This window comes from Terrapene carolina, unplaced genomic scaffold, assembly GCF_002925995.2.
Source record: "Terrapene carolina triunguis isolate 2854851 unplaced genomic scaffold, T_m_triunguis-2.0 Scaffold132, whole genome shotgun sequence".
Lineage (NCBI taxonomy): Eukaryota > Metazoa > Chordata > Testudines > Emydidae > Terrapene > Terrapene triunguis.
In genome coordinates, this window is record NW_020664483.1 from 17,933,454 (window position 1) to 17,951,589 (window position 18,136).

The following is an 18,136-nucleotide window of genomic DNA, read 5'->3' on the forward strand; positions in this document are numbered from 1 at the left end:
TGTAGCACCCGAGTTTCTAATCATGGCTCTGATACTCACTTGCAACTTGGCCATGGTACATATGGCCTAATTTTCAGATGTGCCAAGCAACCACTTTAATGAGAGTTGCAGGTGCTTAGAGCCTCTACAAATCAAATCATTCACCTCGTTACATTTCAGTTGTCTTGCCTGTAATACGGAGGTAATAATACTTATTTACCTACGTCACCTGTTAGGATTCACAAATGTTTGTACAGTGCTTTGAAAATATTAAGTGCAAAGCATAATTATTATATTTCTATATTCAGGTTCTTGTCTGGCAATACATATTCATAAATATTTTTAAAAATTTAAATAATACATGACAGCAATTTCCTCATCATAACAGCCACATCTGCCTAAAGGAAAAGCCATGTTACTAAGCTTAAGCAATTCTCCTAGCAATTTATCTTCTCGGAATTTAGGGATACATAATATATTCCTGTCTAAGCAGGAATGGGATCACCGAAAACAACAGCCCCCTCCTAGCAAAGGATCATTTGACTAGATGACCTTTCCTCCCTTTTCTTTGTTGATGCAAGTGACCTGGTTGTTTGCATAATAAAGAGAATAGATCTGGTGAAAGCTGGGACCATATTTGCCCCAGAATTCATACAGAGGTGGCTTCAGAGATAAGGCTGTTTTCTTCATTCTAGTAAAGTTCCTTGTTTAGTGTTAGAAGAAAGTGATTTACTGAGATTCTTTAGCATTGTCACATTATAACTCCTGGCCAAATTCTGCTCTCATTTACACTGGCATGAGTCTGAAATAATTCATTAGAACCCAAGGGAGTTACTCCAGATTTGCACCAGTATAACAGAGCATCTAACCCTTTGTCAGGAATCGCAGTAGATTCAAGAGCTCCTTCTTGGAAGAAACAAAGAAGATGAACTAAACTCACTGTTGCTGGAGGTTAAAGGGGGGGAAATGGCACCCCACCATCAAGAATCCTTGCTTACTGATTTTTCAGGCAGCTGCAGAATAAGACTTTATTGGTTGTTAATACCGATTAATAAATGTCAGCAGTTTATTGCCATCATAAATTGAGGTTAATCTAGTATGTACTGATACGTTATCTTTCTTAAATTACATCAATCAAGTGAGGCAAATGTAGGCTTTTAATTAGCTACTCAGCATGTTTCAGCCTTTAGAGCCTGGAAAACTCTACTGGGGTACCATGCGCTTTGGATGTAAAACACATTCAGGAAAGACAGACAGACAGACTGTGTTTTGGAACTGTATGAAAGAGTTTGACTGTAAATGTGTCTGAGAGAAGAAAAACAGCTGTTTGTGGGATTTTTGAGATTGGCTCACAATGCAAAAATGTGGATCTGGATCTCAAACACCCAAAATTTCAGGCCTGTTTAGATCTGGGGTTTTGGATCCACCCATTTTAATGATAGAGGCCTTAACAAAACTGAGTTTAGATCTGGGTTCTGATTCTGAATACCTCCAACCCAAATTTAGAGGTTCAGATTGAGTGGGGGTTGGCTCAGGCCCATAACTAGACATTTAGTGATGAAGAAAAGTATGATATGTGCATAGTACAGAAATGTATGATTAATTACTTATGTTGCAGTTACATGTAGAAGTCCTAGTCAGGGATTTCTATCATCCTAGGCATTGTACAAACAAGTAAAACAAAGGCAGTCTCTGCCCCAGAGAGCTCATGGTCTAAGAATCATAATTGTGAAAAGACTCATTAATTTCACACATGTACTTCCACAAAGATTGTCTGAGAAGATAAGAGAATGGTTACAGAATGCACATGTAGAGTAGGCTGCATAATACATACTCTTTCCTTAGGCACCTGGAAGAATCGGAGACTCTACCATCTGGCTCTAGCTTCATATCCAAACAAGGCCAAATAATATTGTCCATTTCTCTCTCTGTCTTTTTTTTTCATTAAGAATTTTTTTTTTTTTACAACTTTAAATGTTATTTTGTTTCAGGTTTTTAAATCATGGTTATATAATTTTGGCCACAATACAGTGTGGTCTTGCATAGTTACCTTCTTGTATTGAACTGGTGAGTAAATGCTCTAGTTCAGCCATGGGTAGCTGGAACACTCATTGGCTGCCTGAAAACAGGTTATATATGGGAAGTGAGGTCATTATTTTCATTTGTTTTAAGTGGGCAATGAAGTAAGTTAAGAACATAACATATACATGGAAGTTTTACTGGGGAAGGTTGATAATACATGACAAATCTCTTTGTGTGTTATTCATGTTTTGGGTGTAAAAATGAAAAATATCCCCACCTACTGTCGGCACACAAAATACAAATGGATAAATAAATGAAATGTGAGAATAATGGACCAGGACCCAGTTTCCTTATTCAGTTATCACTAAGCCTCCAATACTGACTGAAAACAACTGGAGTTCAACTGGGTGGGTCCAGCTTCATAATAATGTAACAAATCTATGGTCAACGAGGATTTCATGCTTGCTGCTAAATTGCACATGACGGCCATGTAGAACTTCTTGCAACAACAGGGATAGAATTCAGATCCTCCTAATCCAAAGCACAAACCCTCACCACTTGAGCTACAATTTTAGCACTATAGAATGGGATTTTTCAAAAGCAGCCAAGGGAGTTAAGTACCCAGTATCCATTGATTTACATTAAGAGGTGAACTCCAAACTTCCTTTGAAAATCCCATGTAGAGAGACTGACAAACAGTTGAAGAGTTCTTATTCCTGCCAGTAGAGGGAGAGAGATACATACCCCTTAGTCAGTTCATTATACCCTTTATAAAATGATTGCATACCCAAGTCCTCTGGGGACCTGACACAATTCATAATATACTTTAGAAATGACTAGGAGGCCAGTGCAGGAAAAAGTTCAATTATATTAATAACATATTGCACAGCATTTTTGCAATTGAGATTCTTTCAGCAATTACCAAAATATTATTTTACAAATAGAAACTTCACAAATGGGTTTCTGATGTATGATATTTTTAATTACAGCTGACTGAATCATACCCAATAATTTGATTAATTTAGCTGATTTTGGGGTTAGTGACATTGTCTCCAAGCAGCTGACAAGTTTCTCAGGATTTATTACTTGAAACAATCCACCAAAGAAATTTCCAGATATAATGCAGCAACTACTTTGCAAGTACTTCATTGCAACTATTTGAAATTTGAGCTGCAATGGTTAGGGATTTTTAGAATAATCCTGTAAATGCTTAAGCAGAAAAAGCTTTCACTATAAGCACCTGTAAAAGTGTAGACCTATACCTGGTCTATGCTTAAAAAGTTTTCCGGTATAACTATGTCAGTAAAGCATATGTCAGTGATTTTTTTACTTAGATAGTTATGCTGGTAAAAGCCTTAGTGCAGACACAGTTATACAAGTAAAAGGTGATTTACACCACAGTCGCTTATTTCATTTTGCTGTACCAGAATAAGTACTTTTATTACACTGATATAGCAACATACACTAGGGTTTTTTGGTTTTGTTTTGTTTTTGTTCCACTTAAACAATGCTAGCATAGTTAAAGCAGCAAATGTTTTACGTATAGGCAAGGCCTTATACCTTACAACTTGATTGAGTGAGGAAAAAACTGTACAGGACACCATGTTATCTCCTACACTTAAAAAGAAGTTGATTCTCCTGAAAGGTGGCGGATTGGCAGCTCTGAATATCTCTGAGGTGCAACAGAAATTCAAGCATCTCCATAATGCCAGCTAACGGGCCTCAGTCCTGGTTTGGAAGACTCAAGTCTAGCACTGGGACAGTAGGTCAGTGTCCAAGTCCATTCAGTCCTTGGCCTCTGACACTTGGGGTCAAGCCACCCCAGAGGAAGAAAGGGTCTGAACCCCCAAAATAAGCAATTGAATCAACTGATTGTAATGTTACTGCACTATGAAAGTGTAGCAAGTAAGGTCTTTTCTGAAAGCCTGTGGCACACTGGTGATTAAGATCATTGTGAAATGTAAGGGAATTATGGATACTCACTGAAATTATGCTTTAAACTCTGGGACTGATGGGAGAAACAGGTGTTTTCCCAGACAGGAGGGAAGGCAGTATTTACCTGTCTCCAATGTAAATCAAGCATTATGGAATCAAAACAATGGAAGCCCCATTTACATACAAATTAGCCGGGGGATGGGAAGCCCACAGAAATGGAAGAACAACAGGAAGCCTTCCTGCCTCTTGCAACCAGGTCAATGCACTTTGGGAGATATAAGCAGAAACAGAGAACTATTTTAGCATCCTTCACCTGAAGAGTCAAAGAAACCAAGCGCTTTGGACTTTGTGTGTCGGATCCTGGCTAAGGACTGGCCAGCTATGCTGGAAGAACTGTGGTGAGAAACAACTTTGAACAAAAGACTCTAGCTTGTTAAGTTAGATTTTAGTCTCAGAAGCATATTTTGACTTTTGTTGGTTTGTAACCATTTCTATCCCAATTCCTTCTACTTGGTATCACTTAAATAGCTGTTCTCTGTTAATAAACTTAATCTTGTTTGATTACACAACCATCTCAGTGCAGTGTTTCAAACTGACAGGTAAAATCCTCAGCCAAACTAACTGGCTGGTGCTGTGGACTCTGTCTGTAAAGGAGCAGTGACCTGGATACAGTTTTGTGAGTGCTACAGTGAGAGGGGCTGAGCTCTGCAGAGGAGACAGTTTGGGGGGAAACTCGGGGCTGTTGGGGTCACCCTGCAAGAAGTAACCAGGCTGGTGGAAGCCAGGGTGAGATCATTGTGCTGAAAACAGGCTGCTGGTGTCAGGGATCTGAACCAAAGCTGCACAGCACAGAGGCCTACAGGGTAGGCAGTGACAACCCCTTACTGGTCTGAGTTGAACCCCAAAGCGTCACAGCCTCTCAGTTAAGTCTGCCAACAAATTAATGCCAAACATGCTGTTGGTCCTGTGATAGAGTCACTTATCCTTAGGATCTGGACTGTCAGTTTACACCTATCACTATTGAATTATGCTGGATTTGAACCTATGACCTAGTAATCAAAGGCTCTATTTCATCTATACCATCCTGTCCCCTTAGTGCTTATTTTTCTCCATACTGCAATGGGATTTTTAACTTCCACCTGGCCTGCTGCCAGAGCTCAATGCTTCCCTCAAAAGACAGCATTTTTAAAAGTGCAACAATCCCTCTTCTGTACAGCACTGCAGTGTCAGCACTTTGGGACATATTCAGCCCCTGTGTAACTCCACTGATGTCAAGGATGATCAATTTGATCTGTGTTTATCCAGTTCTGGTATTGAAATCATGACTTTGTGGCCTAGAGCCAAGAATGAAATAATCTAAAGAAACTCCAGTACTGGAATAGGAAGGGAAAAATAAAGGAAATAGAAAGAGCTATTTCATCTGTATCGACCCTATCACCTCAGGTAGCGCATCCTGACACAAACCATGTGAGCACAGAAGTCTCCAGCCATAGCAGAACTGTACTGCTTCTGTCACTTAGAGGCATGAAGAGGAGAGGAAAGATTTGGAAGGGGGGTTGAGCTCACTGCATGCTATGGATCAAAGCTCTGCAGTGGGTTTTGTTGAGCTGCGGTAAGGAACTCCCTCAAAAAATTCAGCCTCTGATGTCAAAACATGTGGTGCTCCCTGGTTAAAATATTCTCCCTGCACCCTCCTGCCCACAAAATATCCATTAATGTCTGATTCTCTCTTCCCCTCCCCTACCAAGTCTATTCACTTACTCCCCCTTACAGTCTATTTATTCCAGGCTCTCACCAACCCCAATTCAATACATCAGTCCTTCATCTCCACTCCTCGCCCTGGGCTCCTCAACCCATCACCTTATCATGGAGGCTTCTTTAGGTAGCAGATGTTCCTCACAGTAGCAGCTCCGGGGGCAAGCAGGTGGCTTTTGGTCTCCACAGGCAGTTGTGATTATAGGCTGGTCATCCTGAGGCATCTGGCAATGTGGTGGCTAGTCAGGCCCCCACTGGTGGGATAGGTGGGTGGGGAATGAGTATTTTGGTGAGTGGCTGTCCCTTAGCTGTTGGTGAGAGCACACACCCTTCTGGCCAGCATCTCCCACTGGTAACTTAGGCAGCTCAGTACCTAGCCCTACTGGCTTTTGTGAATCATAGTCTAAGGTGCCTATTTCCCCCCATTTATTATATAGGGAGCCTAGGTGCTTAACTCAGGCTTTGTGAATCCCAGTAATTTTCTAGGCACCTAAAAATTTGTGCATCCAGGCCTAGGTGCTTACCTTTCTCAAGATGCTCCTTCATGGGAGGACATGAAACCTCTGAAACAAGAGGGTCACATGACCCTCCTCCAGTTCCATCAGTGGGAGCAGTTCTAATAGATCCACCTTTCAAAGGCCATCTACAAATCCCAAGTACACGAGCTGGCAGAGCTAATGTAGCCTCAAATCAGTAGTGGTGAACACTGAGCAGCTTTGCCTGGGAGCGCAGATTCCCCATCTCCACAGAATTCCCCAGGGTGCTGCCCAGTTAGCTGGGCTGACCATGTACTCGGGGAAGGCTGTGTGGTTACATACCAAACTATAGCATGTCTTAGGCAACATTCATTGGGCCTGCTCTTCACCTAATGTAAATAGAGCTAGACCAATATATGCCAGTTGGGGGTCTGACCCAGTGTTTTTAAATCCTCCATTTATTGGAAGAGTTATTCACATGTTTATATTTCTTCTCTTGAAGATTTTTTCTCTGACACTGAGAAAACTGAACACAATTTTGAAGTAAAAATAAGTAAATGTACATTCCCAGTTCTGCCCTGTATCATTTAAAAGAAAAGTGAAAAAGAAAAAAAGATCCATAATGTCTTTGCTGGGTCTTTGCCCTATAATCAATTTTGTCAGTATATTGAAAGAGTTGCTATAAATGTAACATTACTGAGAGTTCAGAGTTCGGGTGATGTGCAGTAAACAACATCATAAATGCATGCAACTATATAAGCAGCCAGAGTTTTGTATCATTAGGACATCTACATGATTACAAATCTACAGCACACAAACAATAACACAAACTGATGGAGTTATTTCTAGAAGCAACCTTTGAATGTGTGCATTTTGCTAGAAAACAGAAATCACTCATGTTTCTAAACAATAAGAGATGCAATTACAGAGGGGAACAGCAATAGGGAAGTATGAACTTCTCGTTTTACATTCTATGCTCTTAAACAAAATTGAAAACTACAGCTGAGTAGATAATTATTTCAACCTTAACTACAGAGTTCACTACCAGTGGATGCTGCATTATTCAGGTCTATAGCAAATGAGAAGCTGTTTCATAGATGTTCTTTATGCTGTGTCGCAAATTCTTCCTTCTTTTTTTCTGCTCTGTGTGTTTGTGCGCGTACATACAATAACTGGTTTGTTTTTATTTGTGCTTGAATAGCAGTTTAAAGTGTTTCCTACCAGTGCTATATCTGCATCCATGGGAGAATGCAAAAAAAAAAAAAAATCCAGACATTATGGGCCAAGTGCTTTTCCCAGCTACCCCTGTGTCATACTGGACTAACTCCAAAAACATCAACAGAATTACTCACTGGTGTAAATGAGAGCAGAAAAGCCCTTTATGCTCTATATCTTGGCCCCATTCAGCGATTAGATGCCAGGTACTAAGAAATGTATTTCTCTAACTGGAAAGATCCCTCAAAATCTAGCCTGCTGTGTCTCTCCTCTCAGTTACTTTCTTCCCAGTTTTTTCTAAAATGGGGAATGGTCCATCAGAACCCAGAAGTGTGCAATTCCAGCAGCCAGATCATACATTTCCTACTGGCTAATTGCTTCCTATCTTCTGAGCACATCAGTTCAGACACCAAGAAGTGTGAGTATGCATCATTCCCTTCTGGACACGTAAGAACCACCAAACTCATGCTGCTCAGACAATACGTAGGACATTTACTTTTTCATACCTTTTAACGCAGTTTGTATTATTAAAGTCTGATCAGTGAAATTAAAGCCTTGGGTTCCTCATGAAATTTAAGTATCAAAGTGTACGTTTGGCTGATCATTTCTTTATAGTTTTAATGAGAGGTTTTCCTATTTTCATAATGAAGGAATATTTGTGCGAATGAGTCTTCTAGGATGACATAAAATCGATTACTGAACTCCTCTTAGGGTGTGCTTTAGTCTGAGATCTGATCTTCAGCTCACTGATTTCAGTGGGAGCAGAAACAGATCCTATATTTTAAAACAATACATGTCTATGGTGCACACACAAAGGCCTACATTTCCAAAGATTGGTCTCCCCTTTTTCATCTGCATATATTTTCACCCGCACTTTACAGAGGCAAAGATCTGCTCCCATGATAGTAAACATTCTAACATCTGTACTTTGCCTACGCAAAACCAGCACTTTCTAAGGTTAGAAATGTGTGCAAACTCTGCACTGGTGCACTTACCTGCAAAGTGCAAACACAGGTATGTGCACAAAAAATTGGGAAGGTACACGCACAGAGGCTCAGGTAAAAGTCTGGCTGAACACTGACCTCCAAACAGGCCGCTAAACGTTTGAGTAAAATTGATAAATTCTCAAGAGCCAAATCCTGCATTCCTTACTCAAGCAAAATTCCCCATTTCAATCACTGAGCGTTTTCGGTGCACGAAAATGCAGGACTGAACCTTAAATATAGAAATAAGACACATTTTAAATAGTGAAGGTAATTAGCCACTAGTCCAATTTTAAAAGGGTTGTGGTGGATCATCCAGCATTGGCAATTTTTAGATCAAGACTGGATGTTTTTTCTAACAGATATGTGCCAGTTTAAACAGGAGTTAATAGAAAACCTATGGCCTGTGCTGTACAGGAGGTCAGACTAGATGATCTCAATGGTCCTTTCTGGCATTATAATCTATGCATGTATCCCCAAAAAAGCCTCTCTCAAGATTTAGGGGCTGATCCAGATCTGACCACTGTGAAAACTATCTTTATAGCATTCAGTGTGAAGTGGGAGCAGACCTAAAAACAATTCAGGGCCTGTATACACAAAGTTATCTGAATAATCCTTGGATTATGGTTTTATTCAGAGAAAAACACAGAACAGGACCATTGAGAAGGAAGAAGGAGCCTGACCACTTTGGAAGAGGGAGTGGAGGGGATTTTGCCCGTTGTAAAGAGCTTCCACAGCTTCAAATCTGGCAGTCTGCCACTCATTTATATTTCTACACCATAGAAACTCCTGACCATCACTCTGTGCTCCCGAAGTTTGTGCCGCGGCTCAAAAGAGAGAAAAGGGGATGTACCACAAGCAGTGCAGTGTAGTCATCGACAGGGCTGCTTGAATATAAGAACATAAGAACAGCTATCATGGGTTAGACCACAGGTCCATCTAGCCCAGTATCCTGTCTTCTGACAAGGGCCAATGCCAGGTGCTTCAGAGGCAATGAACAGAACAGGTAATCATCAAGTGATCCATCCACTGTCGCCCATTCCCAGCTTCTGGCAAACAGAGGCTAGGGAAACCATCCCTGCCCATCCTGGCAAATAGCCATTGATGGACCTACCCTCCCTGAACTTATCTGGCTCTTTTTTGAACCCTTGCACTCAGAGCAAATCCCCAAACTGTGTGCAGCACTTGTTGGAAGAAATGAAGACATGCAGCTAGGCCAGCTGGTGTTAAGCAAAATGGGGAGCAAAGCCACCGCCTGCTCAGGTATGTATCTTTGCTTTCTGCATTGGCACAGCTCTTCTACATATTTTCAGCCAATGCAGGATTGGCCCATAGTTTGGAAGCAGCAAACACAAAATGTTTTGAGATTTTTAGGACACTGACCACTGATTGATCAAAGCATTTCACCTCTGCAAGATGAGTGAAGGTGGAGTATTTAGACATGGTGGCATTTTGTCATGACTATGAGATATGTAGCTAATGAAAACAAAATGTGAAGGGAAGTAGATCTTACTTAAAAACTTGCACACAAATCTGTAATGATTAGGTGACCTTTGTGACTGCCATCTGCAACTGCCTCATGAGAGAAGAACTAAGAACTGGGAATGAGGATGCCAAAAATCAAGAAGCAGAATTTAAATATTTGTTTCTGTCATCTGTACTGAGAAAAGCTCTATTGTGGAAACACGGATATTTTGTGAATATTGCTTCATTTAATAAACCAAAGTTTAATTTTCTTGAATAGAGAATACGAACACTAGGAAATGTGAAATATAGAACAATCCTGCTTCATTATGGCTAGAGATTAGGTGACAATCTTTTTTTTCCAACTACAATTTATTGATTGTATAATGGACTAGTGAGAGGTATGATATCATTTAACCGTCTTTTCTGTGCGAAGTATAGTATGCAGAGTTGCCAAGTCTTACAATTTTTTCGTGAGTCTAACAATATTTGCTATTGTTCTTCAAGTCCTGGACACTGGATGCTCAGCTTTCATTTCCTAGCCTTCAGGGTTGTGGGCAAGAGCATGAAAACGTGATGCAAGAGTGCTTCGAGGGTTCAAAAGCAAATAAAGAGCCCTCCAAACAGTTTTGTTTTTAAATCTCATGATTTCTGAATGTTTAGGGTTGGAAGGAGTGGGAACATGAAGAAATGAATGTGGTTTATAAGAATGACCATTTTATGAGGAATTTTAGAGTTGTTTTAGGAAGGTGCAGATGAATTGGAAAGCTCTCAACCTTACAAATCAAAGTACATCATTAAAATGTAATTAAAGCAAAGAAGGGAGTTTAGGATTATTTGAAATAAGATAAATTCAAGTTAAGATTTTCAAGAATCCGTGCCTAATGCCAGAATCCCAGATCTATATTTAGGCACCTGATTTTCAAGAGGGATGAGCACCCAGCATCTCCCACTGAAGTCCTTGGGCACGACGCATTAGAAAAAAAATCAAGCCACTTATTTAGGTGCCCAAATATGGACTATAACTAACTCAGATTCGGAGCTGGAGTTAAAAGCCACAGGGGAGCCAAAGATTGAACTTGAGCTTCTGACTAGAGTTAAGAGCCAAGTTGCTGCATCTTCACTGCCATTTCAGCCTGAATTAGTTAACTAGGGTTAGCTAACCAAAGGTAAGAACACACTTTTTTTTTTCCATTGTAGACCTACCCAAAGGGGGTCTGGCCTGTCAAAGAACAGCTAGAATGCATAATATTAGCCCTCATTACAAATTTCTCAGTTATGTTTCACTGGAAATCTGCTGCTAAACAACCTTCTATATTAACTCATTTGGCAGTTATGAATGAACCTTGCATACATTGAATTAGATATTTTTAAAAGTCTTCTATGAAACCAATAGCTTAAATTATTTAAAAAAATATTGTCTGAATTATGTAAAAGGTAAACCACCTCTCCCATATGTATCCTATATTTACATATATGATATTCTGTGCCTGTGAAGAGACAGATATAAGACCAAATAAGTATGATATATTACCAAATGAGGGCTATACTCTGCCAGCTTTACTCCTGGTGAAAAGCACCTCCTCTGCAAGAAACACCCTTGAAATAAATGTGATTACCTGCAGAGTGAGGTGCTATTCAACATGAGTACGGAGGGCAGAATTTGGCTTGAGTGAATAATTTATCAGACTGCCAAACACGACCCTTGTGGTTGAAGAATGTAACCATGATCAGAGCTATCTGTGATATAGTTTAATATTTTGGGTATTTTCTGTATGTTTCATTATACAATTTAGAACTTTGCAATAAAAAGATCTATTTAAAATAACTGGCTGTTTATTATTCATATAGTGCCCATAGTTGTAGGTACCTATCCTGAAGAGTTCAGAACCGAAGGCGCTGATTCTGCATAGACATACGCTACATTTGCCCTCTTTTAACTTTTTGCACTGAGTAGTCTCATTAAAGTTGCCTCTGCAGGATCAAGATCTGAAAGGACACTAGATAAGACCAGTGAAGACATGATAGATAAGAGTCTCCTGAGTTCACAAATACTGAAAAAGCACCAGAGCAGCTGGCACAAGCCAAAAGGAAGCAGAGATCGGCGCACTGAATCAGAGCCATCAAACGCTGTGCCAGACATAGTGAGGATCCCCCCGTCAAAGTGAAGATAGTAATCAGCCTCCTTTGTATTATCCTCTGCTACAGACCTTGCTAAATGCAACACATTTTAAAAACGGCACTGATATTTCCTCTGCCCCGAAAGAGAGAGAGAGTGTAGGGAGGGGGTGGAAGAAGGCACAGGTTGTTTGGGAATAACATCACGTAACCTAGAAGTCTCTCAGTGCAGTGTGTGAACCACAGCAGAATAGTTTATGAGCATGATTCCTGGGAGTGCACACACATCGCTGTGGGCTAGTCTGCTGGCCTGGCACTGCTTTTGTCTTTTTTACCTGGAAGGTTTTACTCCTAAATAGAAGCACGTTCATGGAATATAGCTCCCTCTGCACAGATTATATGGAAAGCAGGTGCTCTGTTGGACACCTTAGGAGACCAGGAACTTTGCCTTGGCTCTCTGTTGTGAGAAGATACAAGAATAGGAGCCAGGCTTGTTCTTAATCTAAAATTAATATACCTGGGACAATTTTTAATATGCATAGGAGATGTGTGAAATTGCACAACCCCGGCTGTGGATTTCAGACAGGATCAGGACTCTCGCCCCCAGGCTGCTGGGGAGTGGCCCTTCCCCACCTCCTTCTCTCTCTCCTCTGAATTTTCCCCACCTGGATCATAAGAATATACACATTAAAAAAGCAAAGGTGAAAATAAGCACTGCCAGGGACCCACAACCTCACTAGTCAGCACAAGCAGTGACAGGTCCCAGGACATGGTGGTGAAGGAGCAGGCTGGGAAGAACAGGGGAGACTGATGACCAAAGTGTCACATCCAACAAACCCCAGCAGTATACAGAGGCTCAGGTACAGGATCACTTCCAAAAGGCACCAGCAATGAATTCCTGTTACTAACAGAACAAGGATTTCAGTATTACCAACCAGCACAGTATCAGAGTCAGAGTTGGAATGAGGCCAAAGTGGTAATTTATTTTGCCTTAATTTCTCTAATGAAACCTCAGTGGAGCTGCCACAATACAGCCCAGATGCAGTTAGTTGCTCTGGAGAAGGCAGTCTAACTACACATTGGTTTTGATCTTAATGGAAGGGCCCAATCCACCGCTCCCTGACGTTAATGACCAGACTCCCATTCAGTACAATGGAAGTTGGATCAGGCTCTTATTGCATAACTACTGGGAAAACAAAAACACCTAAGAGCAGCAATGCTAACACAATTCCTCTCCCGTCTGGGAGTTTACCCTTACCCTGACTGCTACAGTTGTATTGACCTCAAGCATTTAATCAAACCTGTTCCATAGTTTAATCTATTTATTAATTATATTATTAATTATTATTATTATTATTATTCAGCTAACCTGGATTAAGAGATCCACATCTAGGTTTAATTCACGTTTGATCTGGAGAGATTGCCAGTTTGGGTTTGCCTGGGTTGACTTCTCAGCAACCAGAAACAAAACAATGTCAAAAGGTGCTTCAAGTTCTCCAGGTCAAATAACTGTATACGATCCTGCATTACCTTTTATCAAGTTCTCTTGTCTTAAAATCTCACATTGCTCTTAGAGAAGACCATGAATATCGATGCCTCTGTCAGCCTGGCTCTGAGTGTCAAAGCAAATGTGAACCCTCACATGTAAGTTATGTAAGCTCCTTCGGTTAGTTACCTTTAAATCTTTTATAGCGGTGCAGTTTCTAAGCAATTTCCATTAGTGATCACTGTATGTAGGTTTTAGGAAGCGATGGGTGTGCACCATGCATTCTTTTGTTCAGTTCCAGAAATTGCTTAATAGTATTTCAGGATGGGAGTTAAATTGGAGGATGTTTACACAGCAATTACTAGGTACTAAACTAACCATGCGGGGAAACTCCTTGTTTTTAGTCCAAGAAGCACTGATCTGAATCATATCGTGTCACCACTGATGAGTAGCTTGTAGTGGATCTTTGCAAATCCACTATTTCAATATGTTACACCACAGGAATTAAGGAGCAATTTTAAAACAACTCTTATTTGTTTTCATTCCTTTACATTAACTTGCTAGCTGGGCTGATGGAGGGGTGTGTTCAACCAAATGATTTCCTGCTCTCTTTCTGAAAACTACCAGTTATCAGGTGCATAGACCCACAACATTCAAGCATGACCTTAGTACAAATTGAAGGGCATTTTAATTACACAACATATGAGGGGGAGGGGGACACACAACCCAACAGGGCTCTGTCTGAAGATGTATCCTGCTATGTTATAAAATGCGTGCAGCGATCTCATCAACTTGCAGCAGCGGCTGTTATCAAAACAATGCACCACGCCACGGCCTTAATTGTCAATGCAATTAAACAGCGAGAGGCTCTTACCTTTCGGACCCCACTAAAGCCATATTCGGCAGCGAGTTGCTTCGCTTCTGGCTCGCCCCCTCGGTGCAACTCCACCAAAAAATGATTCGTGTAGACGGCTATTTCAGCGGATGCCAAAAGAAGGAGACCCGGGCAAAAGAGCCCAGCGATCGTCCCCGGGGTAATGCAGCCTCCCTTCATGGCTCTTGCCTAGTAGAGGGAGAGAATAAATACACTAACCCGCCGCCGAGGAGAGTAAAGATTTGGGGGGAGGCTAAGCAGGGTGCTGCTGAATGCAATACATCAGCGTGTGCGCTCCCTCGGCAGCTGGCGCGGGGAGGAGGCGAGGCGGGGGAAGTCGGCTGGGCGGCTCGTGAGCTGCTGCGGGTGGGTCTGTGCGCGGGGGGTTCGCGGCCAGATCTGCATTGTCAGCTCCTCCTCGCCGCTAGTTCAGCGGCGGCTCCAGGAAAGCACCAACCGGCCGAGGTGAGATTGCAGCGCTGCCAATCACGTGCGGGGGGGGGGCTGGGCCAGGGCTAACCCGAGGCGAGCGGTTCCCGCTGCTGCCTGATTCAGCACCCTGGAGAATTCCTCCATTTCCCGGGGCAAGGCGAGGGGGAGCCCGCGGAGACACACGCGCTGGGATCAGCAGCAGCGCTGCCCCTGTGGTGTGTTACCCTGGGGGCGAAAGGCTTGTTTCCCTTGGGGGCCAGTGCTGAGCTAGGCGGCAGGAGATGCTCCTTGCCCCATGCTCCAGTCCCAAATGTTGACATCAGTAGTACACCGTGACCGGGGCTGCCTTCCTTGCACGGGCTTTCCCCAGCCCATAACCGACCAGCAGTGCTCTGATCCCAGTGTCCACCAGACTACAGTGCACTAATCAAGTCTTTAAAGAAGGCGCCGGGACCCGCCAGGAAAGGGCAGTGGGTGACACTCCGGGGGACTCTAGGCTTGCTTCCCTCGCCACTGCCATGGTGAGAACGCGACTGTTTATGTTTACAAGGACCTTGTGTTATGTGTCCAGTGAGGGGGTCCAGGTCTGAACTCGAGCTGAGATGAGGGCACGCTGAGCAGCACAGAAAATGCAAGAGCCGACCACGTTTTTCCCTGTGCAGAGGGAAATATAAATCCGTGTCAGGGAATGCACAAACAAGACCTTCTTTCCTGAGCCAGTGGAGTAAAAGGAAGCTAAACCAATTCAGATCTTTTAAAGAAATGAATGATGTACTGGCAGTTAAAGTAGTAAGGACTTCGATGGTTTCCTCTATTGGTGGCTGCATGAGGAAGCAAACACATGTCGGGTCATGAGAAGTATTCTTGTGACCCAGGTTTCATCACATTATGTGTGTGTGTAACCTACCTGGATGTATATTCTGTCCAATAAACTCTCAAACCCTCCAGCACAGGGAGAGGAAAAGAAACAAAGCAACAGCCCATGCAACCTATGAGTGTTGTAAGCACGCAACGAGATATTCCGAGCTCAATTTATGGGCAAAACATTTATAAGAATGAATATTGTCATTTAAATAAGGCAGTCAAGGAGGAGGGTGGGGGGACACACAATGCACTAGCAGGGCTTCATATAAAAGATAGAGCTTTAAAAGGGGGTGGAAACTGAGTTCTTTAGAAAATAAGCATTAAAAGCCTGCAAAGAGTCAATTTTCAAAACTCTAATGGGAATAAATAACACAGAAGACTGGATCCTATGATAGTTACTGTGTATTTCTGCAGGTTTACACAAATGTATTTATTAATATATCACTCAGAAAGATAAACTCCTTCAGTTGCCCCATCCTATTTTAAAAAGGAGGAGACATTCCCTGAGGAACAGAGAAAAATACACTCCTTTGAGATGTAACAATTGTGTTGTTATAGAGAGTGTGTGCAAAGTGGTTATTAATTTTGAAATAAATAGAGCAGTAGACTTGTGGTAATCCATTTTACGAATGGTTATAATTGAGTAGAGATTAAAACAATCTGCATAAAAGAATTTGTAAAACAGTAAAGATTAAAGGTATATGGGTTGTCTATTTTCATTATCCTAAAATACCCTCAAGAGAAGGAAGGAACAGATAATCACAGTGATAGAATGGACACTCCGAAAACAAATGGGAGCTGATTTATTGTGACAAATTATTGATTTCCTTCCTCTGCATAAAAATCCCCTACTTAGGCAGAAGAAAAATGAAATTCAGGGCCTGATCCAAAATACATTTAAACCAAATTGAAAGCTTTAAAATGAATTACTAATGCTAAAAAAGGTATGCATTACAAATGGAATATCGGGGAGAAAAGCAATCTCTGCAACCTATTAAAGAGATTATGTCAACGAATTGCAGGTTTTTAGATGCCTGTTCAAAGAGCAGGTATTTACTGAAAATAATGTCATACACTATAAAAAAAAATCCAAGTCCTTTTTTTTTAATTGATCCTCTGATACGCCCATTGCAAAATGCTTTTTTTTTTTTTTTTTTTTTTACTACTAAAGCATTTGACACGTTCCTGGGGAGTTTTGGTGCTGGTGAAATTATAGGATGAATAGCACTAATTAGAGCTTGCCAGAGAGGAAGCAAGGACTGTAGTGACTTCTGCGCAAAGTTTCTCACGGATAGAAGGGGAGATTTCTAGGATCTACTTGCCTCAAAGGACCCTAACTTCCCTATAAACATGTTTAGAAGGGTCCCTGCCCTCTAAAACTGTTCCTCTGATCAATGCTTTCCACTTTGCTGCTGACATATATAAGGTGTCAAGTATCAGGGGGTAGCCGTGTTAGTCTGTATCTACAAAAACAACAAGGAGTCTGGTGGCACCTTAAAGACTAACAGATTTATTTGGGCATAAGCTTTCGTGGGTAAAAACCTCACTTCTTCAGATGCAGCATATATAAGGTGGAGCATCAATAACAAAAAGCTGTTCAGGAGTGGACCTGATTCCATTAACTCAGCATGAAGAGCTCCCAACACTATAGTCAGGAGCAAGGGAACATGGCTTTCTGCCATTTCTGGTTGCCTTAGAGAGTTTGCCAACTGTTTGAGGTGGGGGAGAACAAAAAGGGAGGGATATTAGAAAGAGAAAGGGAGGAAGGAAACAAGCAGGGAGGTAGAGGGCTTTGTGATTAAGGCACTGGACTTAGACGCAGGATACCTGGGTTCAATTCTCAGCTCTAGGACAGACCTGGGCCCAGATCCTCAAAAGGTATTTCGGTTGTGGATCTGGGGCTTGCTGTGTAACCTCAGGCAGGGAAAAGTCAATTCAATAGTCCCAGTTAAAGAAAAATGGTAGTTATGAGTCTGTGATCTCAGTCCAGAACCCAGTGGATCAGTTTCTATAGCTTAAAACCACCATTATAACTGGCAGTTCAAGTTAAGATGCTATAAATGAATGGACATGGCAACTGAATAACTCCATTGGCAGGGCAAATTGTTGGGGTACCCTGACAAATGTGCACTGCCATTGTTCCTCCCGTACTTCGTCTACAGACAAACCCAGGGTAGCCAATCCAACAATTAAATTCACTTCATTTTTCTTACAAAAAGAAATCTGGAATTAGTACATGGCCAACAAAATGCTAATATTAGTTAAGTGTTTAGTGTTTTGGGGTAATAGAATTGGATGGTACTGTGCCAAAAAAGGCTCAATATGTCGTAAAGCAAATTTTAGATGCTTTTTCTCTGCATGGAAGCCCGTGGTTCTCTGAGAACAAGATTTAAATTGCTTAAATCTCTAATAGTGCTAGTAAGCATGTGAGCAGTGGCATTTTGAAAAGCTGAAAACAGAACATTACAATAATCCAATTGCATGGTTATGAAAGAATGAATCATCATCCGAGCATCATTCTGAACAAGCTTGG

The 18,136-nt window shown here is 41.5% G+C and overlaps 1 protein-coding gene across 2 annotated transcripts in view; it reads right to left on the reverse strand.

The window, feature by feature from the left end:
- The window catches only part of PCSK2 (proprotein convertase subtilisin/kexin type 2), a 179,298-nt gene extending 164,729 nt beyond the window's left edge, over positions 1-14,569 (reverse strand). For both annotated transcript variants that reach the window (XM_024206770.3, XM_024206769.3), the window contains exon 1: positions 14,308-14,569. In XM_024206770.3, coding sequence (XP_024062538.1) covers positions 14,308-14,487 — 180 coding nt within the window. In that variant the 5' untranslated portion in view covers positions 14,488-14,569. The remainder of the gene's footprint in view (positions 1-14,307) is intronic.
- Between the last annotated feature and the right edge of the window lie 3,567 nt (positions 14,570-18,136).